Source organism: Coenobita brevimanus, chromosome 113 (assembly GCF_032717465.1).
Source record: "Coenobita brevimanus isolate Jiangsu-jjx chromosome 113, ASM3271746v2, whole genome shotgun sequence".
Lineage (NCBI taxonomy): Eukaryota > Metazoa > Arthropoda > Malacostraca > Decapoda > Coenobitidae > Coenobita > Coenobita brevimanus.
In genome coordinates this window covers 15,092,801-15,117,737 of record NC_137066.1, presented here as the reverse complement: position 1 = coordinate 15,117,737, position 24,937 = coordinate 15,092,801, and the positions used below count along the sequence as shown (strand labels likewise).

General features: G+C 42.6%; 1 protein-coding gene across 1 annotated transcript in view; it reads right to left on the bottom strand.

Annotated features, from left to right (window-relative positions):
* Nucleotides 1-24,937, bottom strand: part of LOC145418266 (uncharacterized) — a 481,506-nt gene that overhangs the window by 282,651 nt on the left and 173,918 nt on the right. Inside the window, exon 4 of the mRNA XM_080286710.1 lies at nucleotides 5,851-5,931. Within this exon, the coding sequence (XP_080142836.1) occupies nucleotides 5,851-5,931 (81 nt within the window). The remainder of the gene's footprint in view (nucleotides 1-5,850; nucleotides 5,932-24,937) is intronic.

The following is a 24,937-nucleotide window of genomic DNA, read 5'->3' as shown; positions in this document are numbered from 1 at the left end:
GCTATTATGTCTGTATCTCACCACAGCAAATCTTTTTTCTCTTTTGTTTTTTACATTCACTATTAACCCCTTAACCGCGGGGCGTCACTTTCGTGACGCTTGGGAGCAAGGGATCATACCGCGGGGCGTCGCTTTTGTGATTCTGTGTTATTTTGAATTCACCCGGGCTTTCAAGTGGGGGCTTGTATCATCTATCAGTACTGACAATGTCCAACACTAGTCAGCACTCCTAATCTCATCTGTACTCCCATCCATTGTTGACAATTTAGCCATTTCTCCCCGTTCTTGACTCCCTTTCCTACCCCCCCTCCATTACCCTATCCTCTCGCCTGCCCGGCCATGCTACGCTAAGTAAATCTTCCCTGGAATTTTTCACTGATTTCATCCATTGAAATAAGCCCTATGTGGTATTCTTATACCAAATAATATATACAAGAAAGAAATCAGGTAAGTGAGAGTGCCATACACCTGGAATTGGCTAATTATCACCTGAGAACACCTCACGTGCACTCGTTCGCTAATTTTCGCTGTTTTTTTCCCCTTGAAATATGCTGTATAATCTATTTTCGTAATAAATATACATGTAAGGAGAGAAGGGAGAAGCCTAAGTGATATTTACATTCACCTGGAACTACCTAATTTTTAATGTATTGTCTAGATTTCCTGCCAATTATATCAGTGCTACACAAAGCTGTTTCAAGATTTAACATTGGTAGCTCTGATTATATATCTCCTAAGTAGGCCTCTAATCTATTTTCGTAATAAATATACATGTAAGGAGGGAAGGGAGAACCCTAAATGATATTTACATTCACCTGGAACTACCAAATTTATAATGTATTGTCTAGATTTCCTGCCAATCATATCAGTGCTAGACTTCGCTGTTTCAAGAAGTAATATTGGTAACTCTGAATAACCCCTAAAGCAGGCCTCTAGGCTAGCTGGCCTGGCCCCTGCGTTATCAGTGTACTCTCATCTTCCGAAGTGAGAGGACGTATGTTTCATCTTGCTGACTTCAAGGCCTTTTTTCACCCCCATGCAAATGGCTCTGTGACCTTTACCCCCTACTAAACCTCGTGTGGAAAGAGGTAAAGGGCTGACAATTGATAAAAGAGTGACTACGATCTTTCTATTGAGTAAAACAGTGCAAGTGGAATTGTAAATAATGTGTAAATAATGTGTAAACAGCAAGTGAAAGTAATGAATGTAAATATACGTGAACAATGGAAAATAGTTTTATAAGTTATTTCAAGTGACAGTGCATAACACTGTAAATAAAATAGAAATTTAAATAACGTAAATAAAATAGAGAACGTAAATAGAAATGTAAATGAGTAGTATTATAAGAATACGAGTATATACCCTAGGAGTAATGAAAGTGAAAGTTTCACTCTAGCATGTCTGAATGCTATGAGTTATGAGAGTGAAGATGAAAGTGACATTCACTCTCAATGCCAGTATACAGGACGAGAAAGTGAATGCTACGTATTTTACTGAAAGAAATTGAATCCCTACAGTGAAAATAAACTAATACTACTGAAGGAAACTTATGGATAAAGACTGTAGATATATATAAGTGTTATATAGTAATAGAAATATAAAGTGTGAGGGGTTTTATGAATAATAAATGACAGACTACCATGAGCGAACTAGTGCCAGTGCGACGATCAGACGCGCTCGTAATTTCCATTGCTTTCACAGTGTTTTTTTTTTTGAGTATGGATCCCAAACTACTTGAAAATTGTAGAATAGTGTTTATAGTGTTTGTATCTGGCTGTGGTAATCATATTACGGGTTGTCGGGTAGTGTAAAGTGGAGACTTCGTTACCCTACTTCAGAGGTCTCCACAAGTCCTACGGTAACAGACGAAGGCTCAACAATCATTCCAGGAGAAAGCTGAAGGTATGTGCCATAAGCATATGTAATTTTATTATTCTAGGACTAATAACTGATTTTTGGCAAATATTTTTTGAGAGTCTGTCGGAGCCCAAATAACCCCGCGGCACACGCAAGTAATTGGTAAACAAGCCCACGGTGTAGGGGTTAAACCATTTTTTTTTCTTTATTTCTGTCTCTTTGTCGTATGAGATAGAATTTTGGACTCCTTTTTTGTAAAATTTTTATACTTATAACTATCTTTCTTCACAAACAGCGTACTTCCAATCACCATCTCTCGCTCAACACACATCGCTATCATTCTTTCCCCATTTTCATTTCTTCCAGGCACACCATGCATACCAACTACACCTTCACAGGGAATACGGTGGCAATATTCTTCCTAACCCAACCTGGCCGCAGAGTAGTAGTACCATCCCATAGTGCGGCCAGATTGTGTCCCCCCCCCCTCACAAGAAGAATTAATTGCAATAGAGATTAAAACATCTGAAGGGATCATTATTATGGCAAATTTATATATGCCATGCATAACAAACACATGGGATAAAAGTGAATATGATGACATGGCAGTAACTACAATACAGAATTTAAGAGCCCTACTACATAGAGTGGAATAAAAATCACAAAGAATTATATTAGCTGGAGATTTCAACACTAGTATAGATTGGAATACTCAAGGCGTAAGAAGCTATAAAAGCTGTTGGGATCAAGAGCTCCTGGATCTTATGCAGGATTTTTTTCTAGCACAACATGTAAAGGAAAACACCAAAAGAATAGGACCAGAAGAACCATCATTATTAGATCTCATATTTACTATGCAAGAAAGTGAAATTGACATAATATATCATCCTCCTTTCGACAAAAGCAACCATGTAGACTGTAATTTCAGGATAGCATATGATATAGTTAGTGATAATGAAAATTCGAAAAAAATGCTAAACTACAATAAGGGCAAGATATAAATGTTGTATATAAAAAACTATAAATTTTACAAAAAAGGAGTCCAAAATTCTATCTCATACGACAAAGAGACAGAAATAAGGATAAAAAAAATGGTTTAATAGTGAATGGAAAAAACAAAAGAGACAAAAGATTTGCTGTGGTGAGATACAGACATAATAGCAAAAGTGCATATAACAACTCTAAACAGGCAAGGAATGATTATACAAGGATATGGAGAGAATCTCAAAGACAGTTTGAGGAAGACACTATAAATGAGGGAGACGAGAGAGACTGCTGAGGCAGCACGAGCAAGAGGACGATCAGCTACAATGGTAGACACATCTGTTACTGTTTGTGACCCGTTGAGGATGGCAGATAGCCAACCACAGTCTCTGGCAGACTGGATGAAGATCAGGGGGACTGTGGTTTGGTTTAATGTCATGGCGGAGTACGGCTTCACCAAGCACCAGGATACTGGCATTGATTTTTCCATGCAACGCCAGGCTGTTGTTCAACCAAACCCACGGCACCTTCAACGCTCCCTTGGGGATGGTGAGATGGTGGAGTGTAGTCTCTCTGGGATTCCTAAGGGTCCCGAGGCTCAGGATATCACTTGCCAGGGGGTGTAGCCCTGCAAGGTTCTGCCCACACACAGCAACGTCTCACTGCTCAGGGATGCCAGGCCAGGGGTCCTTGGAGTCCTGGGGAGATAAGCACCATCGTTGAAATGTGCATCACAATGCTGAAGAATTTTTGAGGGGGTGATAAGGGGGCTTTGGGCATTCTCCTCCCCTTGAGCTTTGAGAACAAATGGCTGCCTCGCCCTCTCATCCCTGAGTGCTTTGCCAGTGATGTACATTCTACTGCTCACCATGGGAATCATCGGGCCCAGCTACTGCAGCCTGCCACCCCCCGCACAACACTACGGAAGAGTCCTCTCACAGAGCGACTACCATACTGATCACTGACCCAGCTCTGGAACTGGACATGGCTAAGACCACAGCTGATGTTCCCCACCCACCGTCAGAAACTGAGGAGGGGCAGAACCCTTCTGACTTTGTCTCCATGGCCAAGGATGCACCGACCAGTTCCTCAGCCAAGGAGGTCAATTAGTCCTCCCCTCCACTGGCAGTGGAGGATAACCCATCTTGCCCTCCCATCATGTACAAGGATCAGCTAGACGTGTCCTCCTACCGTCTCCCCTGGGGTAGTAACAGTTTAAGGATTTGAATTTCATTAAAGCAGACTTTAATGATCTAACAGAAGACCAGTCAACTTGTCATAAAATTACCCCCGCTAATACCAGCACACCAGTCCTGTATGAGACAACCCTAGCATGTATTCATTATGGGCAGTGGGTGTTAGCACCTAAGTGGTGACATGTTGAGGTGTATGGTATGTAGGAGGACTACTGGGACTTGATAAAGGGCTGTAAAACCTATGCCCAGAGTTAGAAATCCAAGAAAGAAAAAAAGAAAGAAAAGCCCAGAAATCGCATTTTATCTTCCCTTTGAGGTTCTCCAAATTGGGCCTGATCTTGTGCAAACTATTTGTAGCATCTGTGGTAGTGCTGTCCGAGAAATGAAGGAAAAGAAGGATGTTCTGGTATATGTTTCGAGACATGCTTGTCGAATACATCAAGATCTGTAAGTACATCAGTCATCCAGTACTCGACAGTCACATGTTTTTTCACCAAAAGCATCAACATCGTCAGTGCCAAGAACACGTACAACGAAGGCACTGTCACGTCAGTCCAAAACTGTGTTCTTTAGAGCCCTTGTTGTCCTCTGTCAGTTGTGGTGTGTTGGAAAACCTCTTCATCTCCATTACAATGAGTGTCATCAGGTAGCCTACTCATAAAAAAATCAAAAGAAACTCAGTACTGAACTGTTAGCCATCAGTCCTGTTGTGTTATGTACAGTACACCAGGGTCAATGTCGTCAAACATAAAGGTCCTTGGTACAAGGTCAGTAATTGGTGTGCATGAGCAGGATGCTCGGGAAGGTGTTGCCAGTACCTGCAACTGCTGCCTGGAGTACCTTTTGATTTTATGTAGGTGGCCACATTTCATATTTTTTAGTATACCGTGAAGGCTGAAGGGCAGACAAAGTTTTTGGTTGTGAGGAAGATGGCCCTGGCACTGACTCACGTGGTGAAACTATGCAGGATGGCGAGAGGCAGCGTGGGATGGAGGGAAGTGATGGTGACGATGGAGTGAGGGAGGGGGAACTTGCACTATGCTCCTCCAGCAATTGTTTCTGTGACATACTCGCCTCCTCCTCAGCCTCTTTTGCAGCAGATAGTTGCTTTACGACCTTCTTCTTGGCCAGAGGTGCAGCAATCTTGCAGAGAGAAGGAAGTGGAGCATCGTCTGTGTCATCAGAGTCATCATCATAATCATCGTCCTCCTCAGTTGGCGTCTCGCTCCATTTGTCATTATCATCAAGTGACATCAATGCTGCTTCCTCAATAGTCTCCTGGCCCAGCGTGGGGGAGTGTTCAGCCCTGATTTCAGGACTTGTAAGGCCCTGGCACGAATGCAGAGGGCCATAGTCCGAGGTGGTGCTTGCCTTGAGGGGAGCGAAAGACGGACGTCCACTCATGACTGAATCACGTGGTCTACTAACAACCTGAGTGGTTTAGAGGGTAAAGTAGGTCAGTGTCAACATCTCCCGGACCTTTGTTCCCTTCCGAATATTGTTCACAGCTTTTTAAAGATTGTGCTGCATCGGCGAGACCAGCCACACTACAGCAAGGTGTCATTCGACACCAGTGACCAATTAGGGGTTAAGGAGATAGTCACTAACATGCACTCAGTGTGGACAGTGGGTGTTAAAAGTGATGTTTTGACATGTGAAGTTGTTAACTAAGCAGGCTGCTGCTTCTTAGGAAATGGATTGTCTACTTTATTCCTAGAAATGGATATATTAAAAACAATTAATAATAGAGGTGTAATAGTAGAAAAACAAATGCTGAATAACAAGGAAAGACTAAAGTCCATTTCATACTTACTACAGCTCATTCTTTTCACTTCAGACAGTTTAATCTTTTGTAGGATTTCCTTGGTGAAGCTGCTGTCCCCCTTGTTGTCCACTGCGGGAAGAAGAGAAGTACATTTATGTCTGGATTACGCGAGGCACATAGCAGACAGTTACTGTATTTTGTACAAAGCTCCAGTTATACAGATCATGACATGCAACAGTACAATTTGGTTAAGTAAGGGTTGGGGCAAGAAGTAATTTATTTACTAAGGTATGGAAGTAAATTAGGTTAACGGGGGTAGGATGAGGGACGAGAGGTAATGAGCGAGGAAGGAGAAGTTTGAGAAGGGAGGGAAAAGAAAGAGGAGTGTGAAGGAAAGAGGGGAGCAGGAATTGGAGGGGGAAAAGGAGCGGTGTCATGGGATAGGTAGGGAGACAGGAGAAGGGAAGAGTAGAGGGTCTTAAGGAGAGAAGATGGGAGGTGGAGAGGGGTAGGAGAGAGGGACGGGGAGGTTATAAGGTTAGGATAGCAGAAGTGTGCGGGTTTACGAGGGGAAAGGGTGAAGGAAGAGAGATGAGGAGAGGGGCAAAGATGAGGAGGGAGAGATGAAGAAACAAAAGGGGTTAGGCCACCCAGTACAAGATATTTAACGAATGTGGCCAGTCGCTCAGCCATGGGTGGTAATGTGGGAGCAGTGAACCCCACCCCTTCTGCAGACTTTGACTTTCATGGTCTGTCTCCAGCTAGAGCACCTTAACCCTTTGGATTATCAAGCACTCATCATTTGCTCTCTGGGTACTACCAAATGTAGTTTTTTTTTTTTTTGTTAGGAGGGTGAGAGTTACAGGAAACATTTAGGCTTGTTAATCAGTGTAGAGTCATCAGAGGGTAGCAGTGCATCTAGTGAGTGGAGAACAAAACACAGAAACAAAATAAGACTGTTAAGGAAGGGGGAGAGTTTTGACAGCTACCAACACCACCAACAACACAGCTACCAACACCATCAACACCACAGCTACCAACACCACCATCACCACAGCTACCAACACCACAACTAGCAACACCATAGCTACCAACACCACCAACACCACAGCTACCAACACCACCATCACCACAGCTACCAACACCACAACTAGCAACACCATAGCTACCAACACCACCAACACCACAGCTACCAACACCACCAACACCACAGCTACCAACACCACCAACACCACAGCTACCAACACCACCAACACCACAGCTACCAACACCACAACTACCAACACCACAACTACCAACACCACCAACACCACAGCTACCAACACCACCAACACCACAGCTACCAACACCACAACTACCAACACCACAGCTACCAACACCACCAACACCACAGCTACCAACACCACCATCACCACAGCTACCAACACCACCAACACCAACACCACCAACACCAATACCACCAACAACACAGCTACCAAAACCACCATTACCACAGCTACCAACACCACAGCTACCAACACCACAGCTACCAACACCACAGCTACCAACACCACCAACACCACAGCTACCAACACCACCAACACCACAGCTACCAACACCACCAACACCACAGCCACCAACACCACCAACACCACAGCTACCAACACCACCAACACCACAGCTACCAACACCACCAACACCACAGCTACCATTACAACAGCTACCAACACCACCAACACCAACACCACCAACACCAATACCACCAACACCACAGCTACCAACACCACCATTAACACAGCTACCAACACCACCAACACCACAGCTACCATCACCACCAATGTCGCCGCACGGCAAGCTGCGGCAACAACTACAGCAATACGGAGGACAACGACGGTACTGACGACGCTGATGACGAACACCAGACATTCGATGAGAGCGCACACGCGGCTGCGGCTGACTCACCCACCATCGGACCACCCAGCATCCAACCACAACCACCCATACCACAACCACGTCATTCACAACAATCAGTAAGGGATAAAGGATATCGAAAAACGTTACGTGACAAATATCGTTACCTGCGGCACCTTGAAAAGATGGAAGAAGCCGCAGATCAGTGAATGATGAAGAATGAAAAATGAAAAGTGAATGAACAGTGAATAATAATAAGAGGGAGTGCCGAGGCACACAGTACTCTCACAGCCCTGTACTGTATACACTTAATTAGATTTGACGGAGAGCTAGATACGACCTAATGGATACCTTAATGGATACAGAGATAAGAGAAGAGTGAGTCAAAACTAAAGGGTAGTAATGTCTAGTGTAAATTAACGTTATACAATGGACATTGTTTCAAAATGTTGCGGACCAGACCCGACTAAGAACGCTGAGAGAAGTGAACGAAGGATATGTAGAGTGCACGCCTACTTCCGACCGCTGTACTTTTCCTGAGGGAGAAGCAGAAGGTTGGGAGTCAGTAGAAGCAGAGAGGGCAAAGAGTCGAGAAGAACCTGGGGGAAGATCTTAGCGAGAAGGCCGCCTGAGTATCCTACCACGACGACAGAGACTGGCGATGTCTTGGTACACTACGGTATCAGTGAGTAGATATTCTTGTTAGAGAACATAGAAGAAAGTGGAACTGAGAAAAGAAAGAGAAAAGAAAAAGAGAAGAAAGTGAAATATACTGTGAAAAATATTAAGAGTATACTGTAGACTCGTGGTAGGGTATAACAGGACGGGCCAGATAGTTTGTATAATTGTTAAATTAACTTATTTGCTCAATGGTGAAAGAAACAAAGATTATATAGAAGTTAAGTGTCTTTATGGAGATGTATTGAGTTAGGGTACATGACTGTGTTAAAGAGTGATGTTAATTTTGCAGAAATATATTGAAATAACTTAAGGTGAAGTGATACGAGAATAAAATGTTACAGAGATTAATGTTCTAGTAGTAATAATGCAAAGGAAAGATGATGGTGTGCTAGAGTATTGTTCTTAGTATTACCCTATGTGTAAGAGAATATTACCTTTAGTATTATCTTGTGTTTGACCATGGTAGTCTTGGTTTTATTTTAGTAAGAGAGAGTATTATCTTCAGTGACGAGTGATAATATTCGTGAACTGTTACTTGTTTAATGGAACTTAGTTGTATTGTTGATTACCATTGTAAGGTGGCATGATTTAATAGTTTTATTGTAGATCAAAAGTAGTTGCATAACTTGGAGTTCATAGAGTGGACCAAATCAGTTGATTGCTTTGACTTAGTGTATAATTTGTACATAATTTGTAGATAAACAAAAAAGAGAAAATTAGTTTGAGTAACCCTAGAATCCCTTCCTCTTAATAAGGAACGAGACGCTCCCACGTAACGCCGGCCTTAAATGGACTTGTGTTTACTTGATGTGTTGTTATGTCGGGTTTCCCACTTGGACTTATCCAGCGCTACCAAAATGAAACTTAATTAAATCTGATTAACTTAATTGGACTTAATGTAACTGAACTTAGTCTTCCATAGGAGAAGAATAGATAAAGAGTAAAGCAAACAAGTGGGGCACGACATACTGGTGACAGCTGTGGTGGGATTCTAAGGTGAAAAAACTTGTTATTTAGATTTGTTATGAATATTGGTCCTCTAAGCCCTCCACGTTCTCCATCCCCAGTGTCTCGTGGTTTAATACAGAGTCCTGAAGAGTGGTTTAGATTGCGTAGGTGCGCATCAGAGGAAGAGTTACATCAGTATCTTGCGAATCTTCGTACACCCCGGTGTGACTCCGCGTTTTCTGATCATTTATTAGATTATTTTGGGGGAGTTAGAGAAGATAACATGAGCAGACCACACTCTCCAGTAGGAGGTGCGGCCGCTGCCGCCCCTGCTCATGCGGACCCTTTGCAGAATCTTGCTGATAAATTGAGTCAGACTTTAACTGGCAATGCTGTAAATAATTATGCTAAGATAACGGGTCTTCCTTATTTCTGTGGTGGAGAAGTGATATCACCGGATTTCCCTCAGTATAGATGCATCACAAGCGCGAGACGTTGGTTACAAACTATAGATGATATGACAGTGGGACCACTTTGGACTGATGAAGGTCGATTAGAGCTAGCTAAAACACATAGCATAGATGCTGCCTATTCACATCTTCTCAATACGATTAAGAAAGTCGGTGCGGATTGGAGAGCTGTGAAAGCTGAATCTTTAAGAATTTATCCTGCTGATGCACGAGCCAGTACACTTTTAAGTGAACTGGGATCTGCTGTTCGCTCTCCTGGAGAGACGTTTCACCAATTCTTTGTGCGCCTTGAGACTTTGAGTACTCAAGCGAACGAGTTAGAGCCAGGTCATGATGATGTTGTTGATAAAGTAGCTGCAGGTGCATTACTTAAGAGTGTACCGCCGGAGGTGCAAGACATGTTGAGCGATGCGGAGCGTGACGACCCTTATAGGATCTTGGCAGCCATGCTAAGATATGCAGAAACACACCCCAAGTTAAAGTTGTTAGAGAGGACAGAGAGAAACAAACCAAATATAAATGTAGTGACGAAAGAAAAGCCGAAACCTCGCACTGGCCTCAAAAGTGGTGGAGCTCAAGCAGTAAGAGGAGGTGGGCCTCCACCTATTACTTGCTATTCATGCAAAAAGACAGGACACATTGCTAAGAATTGCCCCATGGCTGAGTGCTATTACTGCCACGGTAAAGGCCATATTGCTCGAGATTGCAACTGGAGGTTTGGTCCTGCTTCTAGTCAGATAGGCGCTACTAGTAATCAGCCAGGAAGATGTTATAACTGCAATAAACCTGGTCATCAGGCACGTCAGTGTTGGGCAGGCAGAAGGAGAGCGCAAGAATGGGAGAGAGAAGATAATAGAGGAAGAGGGAGAAGTGATCCATGGGGACAGGCGTCAGGTGAAAGACAGTCAGGTGCAGTACCTTGGACGCAGAAAAAAAAAACGCCGATCCAATTCCGATCGCCTCACTCGTGGGCTACGAGAAACTAGTTGCAATGATGGTGAATGTGAAAGGCCTGGATGAAAGTGTCTTAGCCTTGATTGACACAGGAGCTGCTAGGTCGTTGATTACGAGAGAAGTATATCAACAGTTAAAAAGAAGCGTTGAGCAAGATGACTGGGAATCAGAGGAAACGGTTAAATTATTTAACGTAAGTGGAGATGAGATATTGACTGATGGAGCTATAAAAGTTGAACTTCAGATTGGAAATAAGTGGTATGCTCATACTTTTATTATAGTAGGAAGCTTAGGCTTACCAGCACCCATGTTGCTTGGGATGGATTTTATGCTCAGCACTAGGATGGAGTTGCTAACGAATCCCCTAACCTTGTATATAGAGGGTGAATCTGTGAATATTGTCCCTCTAGAGTATAAGGGAGCGGCACCAGTGAACAGTGAGTCAGAAGCAGACGTAGAAGTAGCAAAAGCTGTGATACCGATGAGTACGGAGCTAGGTCCTTGGACTTGCGGTACCGTCATTTTAGAGGTAAGAATGCGGTCAAGCGAAGCGGCTATCTTTGAACCTCAGGAAGGAAACATGTTGGCATCTACATTGTGTCCAGGATTAGTGTTATTACAGGAGAAAGCTGGGATCCCAGAGAGAGAACGAGAACCAGAACGAGAATCAGAACGAGAACGAGAACGAGAACGAGAAGAGTTAGAGGGAGTAGAGAAGGCACGAGAGAAATCGCGATTTCATTTTAAAGTGAGGTTCGTCAATCCTAGTCCGGACAGGATCGAACTCAAGAGAGGTACATGTCTGGGTCATATCAGGCCGTGTAGTAGAGTATTGTGGGATACAAATGAGAATAAACAGAAAGGCCTAGGAGAAATTGTATCAGGAGTCATGATGAAAGAGACTAGAATGACCGAGAGAGCACGAACGAAGAAACTGATGAGTAAGGAGAATGAAGCTCTGAGAGCCCTGATAATGAAGTATCCGACAGTGTTCGCATTGGAGGATGAACCTTTGAATGTAACCCCTTACTACTATCATGAAATAATAACTGTGACCCCGGAAGTAGCTTATAGAAAACCTTATCCTATACCGGTAAAGTATCATGAAGAGGTCAAGGAAAGCTTGAAAACTATGTTGGAGCAAGGAGTTATACGACCCTCCCGAAGTCCTTACAACGCACCCCTGGTGCCTATAGCTAAGAAAGAGGGCGGATTGAGATTATGTTTGGATTTTAGGAAGCTGAATGCTAATATCAGAGAGGATCGATTCCCTCTACCTAACATTCAAAACATCTTAGCACAGCTGGGAAAGAGTCGTTACTTCAGCTGTTTGGACCTCCGTCAGGGGTACCATCAGATACCATTAACAGAGGATTGTAAGGAAAAGACAGCCTTTTCCTCTCCTGAAGGTCACTGGGAGTACAATGTGCTTCCCTTTGGACTTAAGGAAGCGCCAGCTGCGTTTCAGAGAGTGATTAACCATGTGTTAATTGGGCTTACGGGCTCCATCACACATGTGTACCTGGATGACATAATAATTCAGGGCGAGACTTGGGAGGAACATTTAAAAAATTTAGATATAGTACTGGGAAGATTGAGTGATGTAAATCTTTCTCTAAGATTGTCCAAGTGTCATTTTTTTAAATCAGAAGTGGACTATTTGGGACATGTTGTTAGTGCCACAGGCATAAAACCACAACCCCAAAAGGTGAACGCTATTCGTGATATAGCCACTCCCAAAACTGTCTGTGAATTGCAGTCCTTCCTCGGAATGACTAATTACTACCGACGGTATATTCAGGGTTACGCTGAGAAGGCTGGACCACTCATTAAATTGACAGGTGGTAGAAGGAATAAAAAGAGAGATAACACCCCGATACAATGGAATGTTGAAGCAGAGACTGCGTTTCAAACACTGAAACACGAGTTGCTTGAAGGAGTGACTTTGCAGTTTCCAGACTTCACAAGGAAATTTGTGCTGACTACAGACGCTTCTTCTTCTGCTATAGGAGGAGTATTACAGCAGGAAGACGACGCAGGTCATTTACGGCCTATCACTTATTTTAGCCGACGGTTAAACTCTGCTGAGGTGAAGTATAGCACTATAGAGAGAGAAGCTTTGGCTATAGTATATGGTCTCCAGGTAAATAGGAGCTTAATATTGGGTTACGAGGTAGAGCTTCGTGTGGACCATAGACCCCTGGTCTGGCTGTTGAACACAACTAGCCCTAGTGGACGGATTGCTAGGTGGCAACTTTTGGTTGCCGAGTATAACATTAAGATAACCTATATACCAGGCAAAGATAATGTTGTAGCAGATGCCTTATCTAGACTTCGAGGTCAAGTGTTGTCGGAGGACAGAGTTCTCGCAGTTACGGGTACAAAACCAAAGATGGGGGAAAGAACCAAAGATGATGATGATGATAGTGAGTACGAAAAAGAAGATTATCAAATATCCAGAATTGATGAAGATAGAGAGAGAGACATAATAAGATGGAGAGAGTTGGTAGTGAGACCCAGACAGGATGCGCATCCATTGTATAAAAGAATGAAGGAACAATATCTCCAGTGTATACGAGATGGAGAAGTAGAAGTGACTAGAGAAGAAATTAAAGATGAACGCAGAGCACTAGGAGTTAGTACTAGTGAGTTCATAGTTGAAGATGGATTACTCTATCATTATGGTACCAATGAGTATGATGAGAGTCTAAAACAAGTTGTAACTCCTGATGAATGCAAACAGAGTGCTCTAGAGATAGCTCATAAGTTACCTACTGTAGGTCATGGAGGAATCAAAGTAACTTTAGAAAGACTAAAACGATTTAGTTGGTGGCCACGGATGAGTAGAGATGTTGAGAGTTATTGCAAGGCGTGCCTTACTTGCAACCGCTTCAAGCCGTCGGGGGACGCCCCGGCGCCGTTGCAGCGATACCCTAGGGTAGGAGTACCCTTTGAGAGAATTCATATGGACTTGATCGGCCCCATAAATCCAAGTGAAGAGGGATATAAATATATTATGACAGTAATAGATGTGATGACACGATATTTGATAGCCGTCCCGCTTCGCACGAAAACTGCTGATGAGGTTGCCAGAGCGTTCGTGAAAAATGTCGTGTGTGTTCATGGAGCACCACGTTGGATGGTCACAGACCAAGGAACAGAGTTCGTCAATGCCACTCTTAAAGGGATAGCTGAGTTGCTAAAGACGAAAAAGACAACAACAACAGCGTATCACCCGTCTGCCAATGGGGTGATTGAAAGAGCCAATGCCACAGTAATGAAATACCTAAGGAGTTTAGTAGAGGATAATCCACAAATATGGGATTCAATGTTGTGCTTTGCCACATGGGCATACAACACAGCATATCACAGAGTGTTGAAGGAATCCCCATTCTACCTCATGTTCCTCAGGGACCCTGGTGTCCCGTATGATGTCGTAAAACAGGAACCGATCTGTTATGATCTGGATGACTATAAAAATGAAATGACCATTAAGGCTAATCGTACCTTTAGGAGATGTTTAAGGTACATTGAAGAAAGTCAGGAGGCCATGGAGAAGCAACAGACATCGAGGGCAAAAGTAAAAGAGATTCGTACAGGAGATAGGGTTTATGTACGAAAGATTCCCAAGCCAGGAGAGCCTAAGAAACTTCAACCCCTATATGATGGACCTTTTAGAGTAAAAGGGAAAATTAGTGATGTGATAGTAAAACTGGTAGACATAAACACGGGGAGAGTCATGAAAGTCCACACAGACAGAGTCAGGCTAGCCCATGAAAATAATTTAGACGAGACAATGAATGGTAATGTACGGAGAGCATATCCCATTCATGAGGGCACTCTGCCCCCAGAGGAAGTGCAGGATTATGAATTGAGAGATATTTTAGACGTAGAAAGAGTGGAGGAAGGAAATGCCTCACAATTGCAGGGAACAGAGGAAAATACTCAAAGTGTGCAGAGCTTGCACGAAGAGCAAGAAGAAGGTGCAGTGGCTGATTTTGATAATGCCGAAGGAGGAAGACAAACCTATAGTTTAAGATCTAAAGGACAGGCGACAGAATTACCTAATATTATGGATAAGCCTATAGAGTATCTAAAATAAAGTTGAACTTATTTACAGGTCCTACTGACCGTGATCATCAGTGGACTTGGAAGTCAAGCATGGGAAGACCTACCAGTGAGAGCGGGACTTGCATTCACCGCACAGCGTCAGGCCCACTTTACAGGAAATTCTTTTATTATACCGTATGTTATTGATATGGATGAGTTTTATCAGCCCCTGATGCGTGCTCGTAAACTAGCTGCCGATGTTGCATGGTCAATAGACCATATGGATGATTCATCAGTTATTGTTAACGTTTTACGAGAGACATTAACATCCTTTGATTTGGAATTTGCTAAACCGTTTCACTCTCTCAATGATTATTTGTCTTCATTATTAAATGATGCCACTACCCCGTCGGGATCTCGCAGTAAGCGAGGAGCCTTTAATATATTGGGAACCATTTCTAACGCTTTGTTTGGTACAGCAACACAAGAGCAGATAGATCTTATACACCACCAGTTAGATAATATAGAATCTTTCACAGAGGAGGAAAGAGTAGAGCTTAATTTACATTCTGAGATACTAAATGCCACTGTAAGAGACATGCGTGCCATGCAGAAAGCTATACAGCGATTAGAGAAGGCTGCTAATGTCTCTAACTATTTAGTTAGACAGGTTAGTTTATTGACACTAAAAAATGAAGAGGGGATAAGGATAACAGAGGCTATGAATGATCTGTCCCTTGCTTTAATAGACATACAAAATGATCATTTCGGTTTAAAGTTAGGTCTAGAGAAAATGTTGGCAGGAAAATTTTCATCATTCCTAGTTCCCAATTCGGTACTTTTATCACTTCTGAGAGAAGCTTCCTTGTTAAAACCTGGCCTGTTATATCCCGCACGTTTAGAATTTTTAGCTGTTTATCAGGATGCTATAACTGTAGTTCCACGAAGATCCTCTAGTTCTCAAACAATGAACTTCTACTTATTGGTCCCTCTGAGAGGTGACCCTGATGACATTTTTGATGTGTATCAGATAACGTCTCTACCTTTCAGAGTCCCAGACACACCATACTTTGTTCGTCATGATAGAGTTGCTCAATATTTGGCGATCAGCCAAACCAGAAGACATTATGTAACATTAGAGTCATTTGACTTGTGTAGAGAGCATGGTCAATTATTAATATGTCCGCCTATAAGACCAATATATGATACCTCTGTTCTAACGTGTGAAACTGCATTGTTTTTGAATAAGCCTGAGGCTAGTAAGTTATGCTCAAAGGTTGTGTTGAAGAGTTTTAACCCAGTTTTCATCAGATATAAAACTGGTTGGGCTTTTTCTACACCCTACCCAATTCACTTCACTCTCACATGCCCTAATAAAGTAGAGTCTCAGTCAGAGCATGTAGCTCAAAATACAGGCTTACTTGCCCTAGGTGAAGGATGTAGTGCTCATAGCAGTGCCTTGGTTTTGCCTGCTTATGCCACAGTTATTCGAGAGCAAGAATTAAAGATCACCCCCATAGCGATTCCCATTAATGTATCTCTGACGCCCTTAGAAAAATCAGCATTACTGAATCTATCATTTCAAAGTACAGCAGATGATGTCGAGCTGGGTGACTCACTTCCACTGCAGACCCTTATCCACCGTATGAAGGTCATTCAACCCCTGCGTCACCACCTGAGTGCTGCTACACCTTGGACGACTTATGTGCTTGTAGTTGGTGTGGTTATCCTGGTCCTTGTGGTGATAGCTTTCCTATGCTATCGCTTCTGCCGAGCCACCTGCCCACGACCAGTTCTTCAAAGAGCGGAATCATGGGCCTTCGAGGAGTTTCGTCGTCAGGGGATGTCACGAGGACGTGACATTCTTGGCATCGGAGAATGTCGCCGCACGGCAAGCTGCGGCAACAACTACAGCAATACGGAGGACAACGACGGTACTGACGACGCTGATGACGAACACCAGACATTCGATGAGAGCGCACACGCGGCTGCGGCTGACTCACCCACCATCGGACCACCCAGCATCCAACCACAACCACCCATACCACAACCACGTCATTCACAACAATCAGTAAGGGATAAAGGATATCGAAAAACGTTACGTGACAAATATCGTTACCTGCGGCACCTTGAAAAGATGGAAGAAGCCGCAGATCAGTGAATGATGAAGAATGAAAAATGAAAAGTGAATGAACAGTGAATAATAATAAGAGGGAGTGCCGAGGCACACAGTACTCTCACAGCCCTGTACTGTATACACTTAATTAGATTTGACGGAGAGCTAGATACGACCTAATGGATACCTTAATGGATACAGAGATAAGAGAAGAGTGAGTCAAAACTAAAGGGTAGTAATGTCTAGTGTAAATTAACGTTATACAATGGACATTGTTTCAAAATGTTGCGGACCAGACCCGACTAAGAACGCTGAGAGAAGTGAACGAAGGATATGTAGAGTGCACGCCTACTTCCGACCGCTGTACTTTTCCTGAGGGAGAAGCAGAAGGTTGGGAGTCAGTAGAAGCAGAGAGGGCAAAGAGTCGAGAAGAACCTGGGGAAGATCTTAGCGAGAAGGCCGCCTGAGTATCCTACCACGACGACAGAGACTGGCGATGTCTTGGTACACTACGGTATCAGTGAGTAGATATTCTTGTTAGAGAACATAGAAGAAAGTGGAACTGAGAAAAGAAAGAGAAAAGAAAAGAGAAGAAAGTGAAATATACTGTGAAAAATATTAAGAGTATACTGTAGACTCGTGGTAGGGTATAACAGGACGGGCCAGATAGTTTGTATAATTGTTAAATTAACTTATTTGCTCAATGGTGAAAGAAACAAAGATTATATAGAAGTTAAGTGTCTTTATGGAGATGTATTGAGTTAGGGTACATGACTGTGTTAAAGAGTGATGTTAATTTTGCAGAAATATATTGAAATAACTTAAGGTGAAGTGATACGAGAATAAAATGTTACAGAGATTAATGTTCTAGTAGTAATAATGCAAAGGAAAGATGATGGTGTGCTAGAGTATTGTTCTTAGTATTACCCTATGTGTAAGAGAATATTACCTTTAGTATTATCTTGTGTTTGACCATGGTAGTCTTGGTTTTATTTTAGTAAGAGAGAGTATTATCTTCAGTGACGAGTGATAATATTCGTGAACTGTTACTTGTTTAATGGAACTTAGTTGTATTGTTGATTACCATTGTAAGGTGGCATGATTTAATAGTTTTATTGTAGATCAAAAGTAGTTGCATAACTTGGAGTTCATAGAGTGGACCAAATCAGTTGATTGCTTTGACTTAGTGTATAATTTGTACATAATTTGTAGATAAACAAAAAAGAGAAAATTAGTTTGAGTAACCCTAGAATCCCTTCCTCTTAATAAGGAACGAGACGCTCCCACGTAACGCCGGCCTTAAATGGACTTGTGTTTACTTGATGTGTTGTTATGTCGGGTTTCCCACTTGGACTTATCCAGCGCTACCAAAATGAAACTTAATTAAATCTGATTAACTTAATTGGACTTAATGTAACTGAACTTAGTCTTCCATAGGAGAAGAATAGATAAAGAGTAAAGCAAACAAGTGGGGCACGACACCAACACCACAGCTACCAACACCACCATTACCACAGCTACCAACACCACCAACACCACAGCTACCATCACCACCATTACCACAGCTACCAACACCACCAACACCACCAACACCACAGCTACCAACACCACCATTACCACAGCTACCAACACCACCAACACCACAGCTACCATCACCACCAACACCACAGCTACCAACACCACCATTACCACAGCTACCAACACCACCAACACCACAGCTACCATCACCACCAACACCACAGCTACCAACACCACCATTACCACAGCTACCAACACCACCATTACCACAGCTACCAACACCACAGCTACCATCACCACCATTACCACAGCTACCAACACCACCAACACCACAGCTACCAACACCACCAACACCACAGCTACCAACACCACCAACACCAGAGCTACCAACACCACCAACACCATAGCTACCAACACCACCATTACCACAGCTACCAACACCACCAACACCACCAACACCACAGCTACCATCACCACCAACACCACAGCTACCACCACCACCAACACCACAGCTACCACCACCACCAACACCACAGCTACCACCACCACCAACACCACAGCTACCACCACCACCAACACCACAGCTACCATCACCACCAACACCACCAACACCACAGCTACCAACACCACCAACACCACAGCTACCAACACCACAAAACACCACAGCTACCAATACCACCAAAACCAACACCACAGCTACCAACACCACCAACACCACAGCTACCAACACCACAAAACACCACAGCTACCAACACCACCAAAACCAACACCACAGCTACCAACACCACCAACACCACAGTTACCAACACCTCTAACACCACAACTACCAACACCACCAACACCACAGCTACCATTACCACAGCTACAACAACACCATCACCACAGCTACCAACACCACCAACACCACAGCTACCAACACAACCATCACCACCAACACCACAGCTACCAACACCACCAAAACCACAGCTAACACCACCACCAAAACCACGTTTATCAAAACCACCAACACCACAATTACCAACACCACTAATACCACCAACACCACAGCTACCAACACCACAGCTACCAACGCCACCAACACCACATCTACCAACACCACAGCCACCAACACCACAGCTTCCAACACCACAGCTACCAGCACCACAGCTACCAAAACCTCCAACACCACAGCTACCAACACCACCATCACTACAGCTACCAACACCACCAACACCACAGCTACCAACACCACCAAAATCACAGCTACCAACAGCACAGGTACCAACACCACAGCTACCAACACCACAGCTACCAACACCACAGCTAAAACACCACCATCACTACAGCTACCAACACCACCATCACCACCAACACCACAGCTACAAGAACCACCAACACCACAGCTAAAACACCACCATCACTACAGCTAACAACACCACCATCACCACCAACACCACAGCTACAAGAACCACCAACACCACAGCTACCAACACCACAGCTACTAACACCACCAACACCACAGCTACCAATACCACCAATACCACAGCTACCAACATCACTGCTACCATCATCACCAACACCACTGCTACCAACACCACAACTACCAACACCACAGCTACCAACACCACCAACACCACAACTACCAACACCACCAACACCACAGCTACCAACACCACCAAAACCACAGCTACCAACACAACCAAACGCCATAGCTAGCAACATCACAGCTACCATCACCACCAACACCACAGCTACCAACACCACAACTACCAACACCACCAACACCACAGCTACCAACACCACAGCTACCAACACCACCAACACCACAGCTACCAACAACACCACCAACACCACAGCTACCAACACCACCAACACCACAGCTACCAACACCACAGCTACCAACACCACAGCTTCCAGCATCACAGCTACCAACACCACCAACACCACAGCTACCAAAACTACCAACACCACAGCTACCAACGGTACCAACACCACAGCTACCAACACCACCATCACCACAGCTACCAACACCACAGCTACCAACGGTACCAACACCACAGCTACCAACGGCACCAACACCACAGCTACCAACACCACCATTACCACAGCTACCAACACCACCATCACCACAGCTACTAACACCACCATCACCACAGCTACCAACACCACCATCACCACAGCTACCAACACCACCATCACCACAGGTATCAACACCACCATCACCACAGCTACCAACACCACCATCATTACAATTGGTAACACGAGCAACATCACCATCACCATCCCAGCTACCCAAGCACTTGTCCAATGAGAGACGTTTCTGAACAACTACAACCACAGTCACCACCACAGTTACCACCACCACCACCACCACCTCAGCTTCCACCACAACCACCACCACCATCAGCATAGCTACCAACAACAACAACAGTACAGCTACTATCAACACCACCAGCACAGCTACCACCACCACCACCATCACGATTCACCAGCACGAACTATCATCAACAAAGCTATCACCAACACCACCACTACTACAACCACCACCACTATCATCACTGCTGCCACGACTACCACCACCACAGCTACCAAGACCTTCACCATCATCATCACAGCTGTCACCGGCACACCACCACCACCACCACATTAACCACCAGCACCAGCATGACAGCTACCATCATTACCTGATGAGTAAAATCGTCTGTTCGTAACATCAGTGAACTAGTAAACATCTAAGTGTAGGTGTACAACTCCTCACCCCCCTCCACTCTCTCTCTCTCTCTCTCTCTCTCTCTCTCTCTCTCTCTCTCTCTCTCTCTCTCTCTCTCTCTCTCTCTCTCCAAAGAAGTGTGAAACAACACGGAAATGCTTCACTATCTCTTCCACACGCACTTAATGCAACACCAATGGCGACAATTATTAGGAGCCGAATACCTCTTCAGAAAATAACAACTGACATGAAACTAAAACTTGCACATACGGGACCCAATTCCAACCACCCTGCCAAGGTTCATCCAAATCCCTTTCCACCTTTTACAGTTTTGGTTACAGAACACACACACACACACACACACACACACACACACATGCACACACACACGCACACACACACACACGCACACACACACACACGCACACACACACACAGTGGGAGTCAGAGATAGCAGACGTGCGACATCAGCACTCCGTACCGAGCCAGCACGGCCAGTGGCATTACCTAAATTAGTATCTTTACATGAGTCAAGCTCTGTACCAGGTTAGACTAAATGATTTTTCATTATTAAAAGAAAAAAAATAATAAGAAATTTAAACAAGACTTGTTCAAACAGAAAAGAGAACCGAGAGGCTAAAGAATGTGCTCAGTCAGCTGAGATTTGTTTAGACTACAGCTGCACGGGGAATGTAAGTACATGTACTCTGTGCTTTTAGTATTGCAAAATGGACACATACTTTAGTAAAGCAATTTTGGAAAAGAAAAGGATAAAGGTAGAAAGCAAGATGATGATTTCTACCAAGAACTTGTTGAAGTGGAGACTCACAATAGACTGGTTGAACGTGTACACAAATTAGAAATGGCTTTCAAAAATGAAATTGATGAAATAAAGAAGCAGATGCACTTGCAAAAGGAAGAAATAGAAAAACTAGGAAGGGAGGCCAACAAGAAAGACACAACCATCAGTGAACTAACAGTGGAATTGAGTACACTTAGGAAGAAAATGAGTGAAATGGCAAGTACAGTAGTCAATCACGAGCGTGTTATGGAAAAGTTCAAAAATGAAAGAGACAATTAGCAAGTAAGCAGTCTGATAGACCAAAGCAGTGATATTGAGGAGAAGATAACACAGGTGAATGAAGCTGTGCAAAGCTACAAAAATGATGTGGAAACCATGTATGCTGAAATGGTGAAAGTAAAGAAAGACTTAGAAACAAGGGTGGAGGAAAAAAGCATTAAACAAGAAGTGAAAAGAATAATTCAAAACAATCCAAAGTTAGTCAGAGATTCAGTAGATATAAATAAATCTATAGTAATCACTGGTATAGAAGAGGAAGAAGTAAAAAACAAGATCACAAGAGACAAAAAAGGAGATGGCAAATGTAATGAGCTTACTGAAAGAAGTATCAGAGGAAATCTGTAGTAAAGACATAGAGGAACACAAAAGGTTAGGGAAATACGAGAAAAGCAAGACAAGACCTCTAAAGGTGACTTTCCAGAGTGTAAACACTGTGGAGGAGATATTAAAAAACCCAAAGAATTTTATGGAAAAAGAGGAGTTCAAAAATGTATGGATAAAAAGATGCCTAACACAAGAGGAACTGGAATTACTGAAAGAGAAGAGGTAGGAAGCAAAAACAAAAAATGAGGGAAGATCAGAAGAGCAGAAGAACACATTTTTTTTTACAAAGTAATAGGATTGCAGGTACGAAAGTGGTACACAAACAGGAGGGAATAAAAAGGAGGAAGGTAGTGGAACCATGTCATGACAAGTATAGAAACAAGATGATAAAGTTGAGGTACTCAAATGTGGATGGAATGGTATCTAAATTACTAGAGATGAATGATTATGTCAGAGAAAATGAACCACATATAATATGCTTAACTGAAACAAAATTAACACCAAGAATAACAAATGACATATTAAACTTAGAGGAATACAACATATAGAGAAGAGACAGAAATTTAAAAAAACGAAGAGGAATTATAATATTAACTAAGAAAAATCTAAAAGTCAATGAAATAAAACTAGATATACCATCACAAGTAGAAATGACTGCAGTAGAGATCAACACATCTGAAGGGAAAGTAATTGTAGCCAATTTGTACATGCCACCCAGATCAAACACATGGGAAAGAGAGGAATATGAGGACCTGGCAGAGAGTAAAATTCAGAGTTTAAGATCATTACTACATAAAATGGAAGAGAAATCGGAAAGAATTATACTAACTGGAGATTTTAATACAAATATAAATTGGAATACTCTAGATATATTTAGCCAAGAAAGCTGTTGGGACCAAAAGCTCCTGGATCTCGTGCAAGAGTTTTTCCTAACGCAACATGTGAGGGAAACCACCAGAAAAAGAGGACTCGACGTACCTTCAGTGCTAGATCTAATATTTATTAGGCAAGAAAATGATATTTGACAGTTTAATATATCACCCTCCACTCGGCAAAAGCGACCATGCAGTACTAAACTGCAACTTCAGGATAGCATATGACATAGTTAACAGCAATGAAAGTTACAAAAAGAGCCTAAACTATAAAAAGGGAAATTATCAAGACCTAAAGAAAATGAGCTTAGAGGACAAGATTTAAATGCTGTATATAAAAAATTCTGTGAATTTTATGAAATAGGAGTCCAGAATTACATCCCACAGCACAAACAAGCAGATAAGAAAATACTGAAATGGTTCAATACAGAATGTAAAAATTCAAAAGAAAGAAGAGATTTGTTGTGGAATAGATACAGAAGACACAACAGTGAAAGGGCGTATAATAATTACAAACAGGCAAGAAACGATTATACAAGAAAAAGGAGGGAAGCCCAAAAACAGTTTGAGGAGGATATAATAAATAAAAGTAGTGATCAACCAAAGCTGTTTTACAGCTACATCAGAAGCAAAACCAAAGTAAAAGATATAATACAATCCATTACGGACGAGGGAATCACTTATACACAAGAGAAAGATATTTGTGATGCACTAAATAAGAATTTCCAATTAGTTTTTACAGAAGAAAAAAATTTTGAGAGGGACTATGTGGAACATGCATGTGCACACATACTACCAGATGTACAAATAGCAGAAAAAGTAATACAGGAGGAGTTAAGTAAATTAGACAGAGGAAAAACAAATGGTCCTGATGAAATTTCATGTTGGGTACTACGAGAATGTGCAAAGGAGTTAAGTAAACCATTATTTTTAATTTTCAAGAAATCCTTGAGTCAAGGTAAACTACCTGATATTTGGAAGAAAGCAAATATTGTCCCCTTATTCAAGAAAAGAAATAGACAAAATCCGCTTAACTACCGACCAGTATCACTGACCAGTGTTGTATGCAAGGTATTAGAAAAGCTTATAAGAAAAACTTGGGTAAATCATCTAGAAGAACACAGTATGATAACAGAAAGACAGTTTGGTTTCAGAAAAGGAAAATCATGTGTTACTAATCTGTTAAGCTACTATGACAGAGTAATAAACACAATACAGGAAAGAGAAGGCTGGGTGGACAGTATCTATTTAGATTTCAAGAAAGCTTTTGACACAGTACCACACCAAAGACTTTTATGGAAACTGTACCATCAAGGAGGAATTCGAGGCAAACTGTTTTGTTGGATGCAAGATTTTCTCATAAAAAGAGAAATGAGAGCAGTACTAAGAAGAAACTACTCATCATGGAAAGAAGTGACTAGTGGAGTACCACAGGGTTCATTGCTGGCAACAATCATGTTTTTAGTGTATATAAATGATATAAACAGTAACACTGGATATGAGAACTATCTGAATATGTTTGCAGATGATGCAAAAATACAA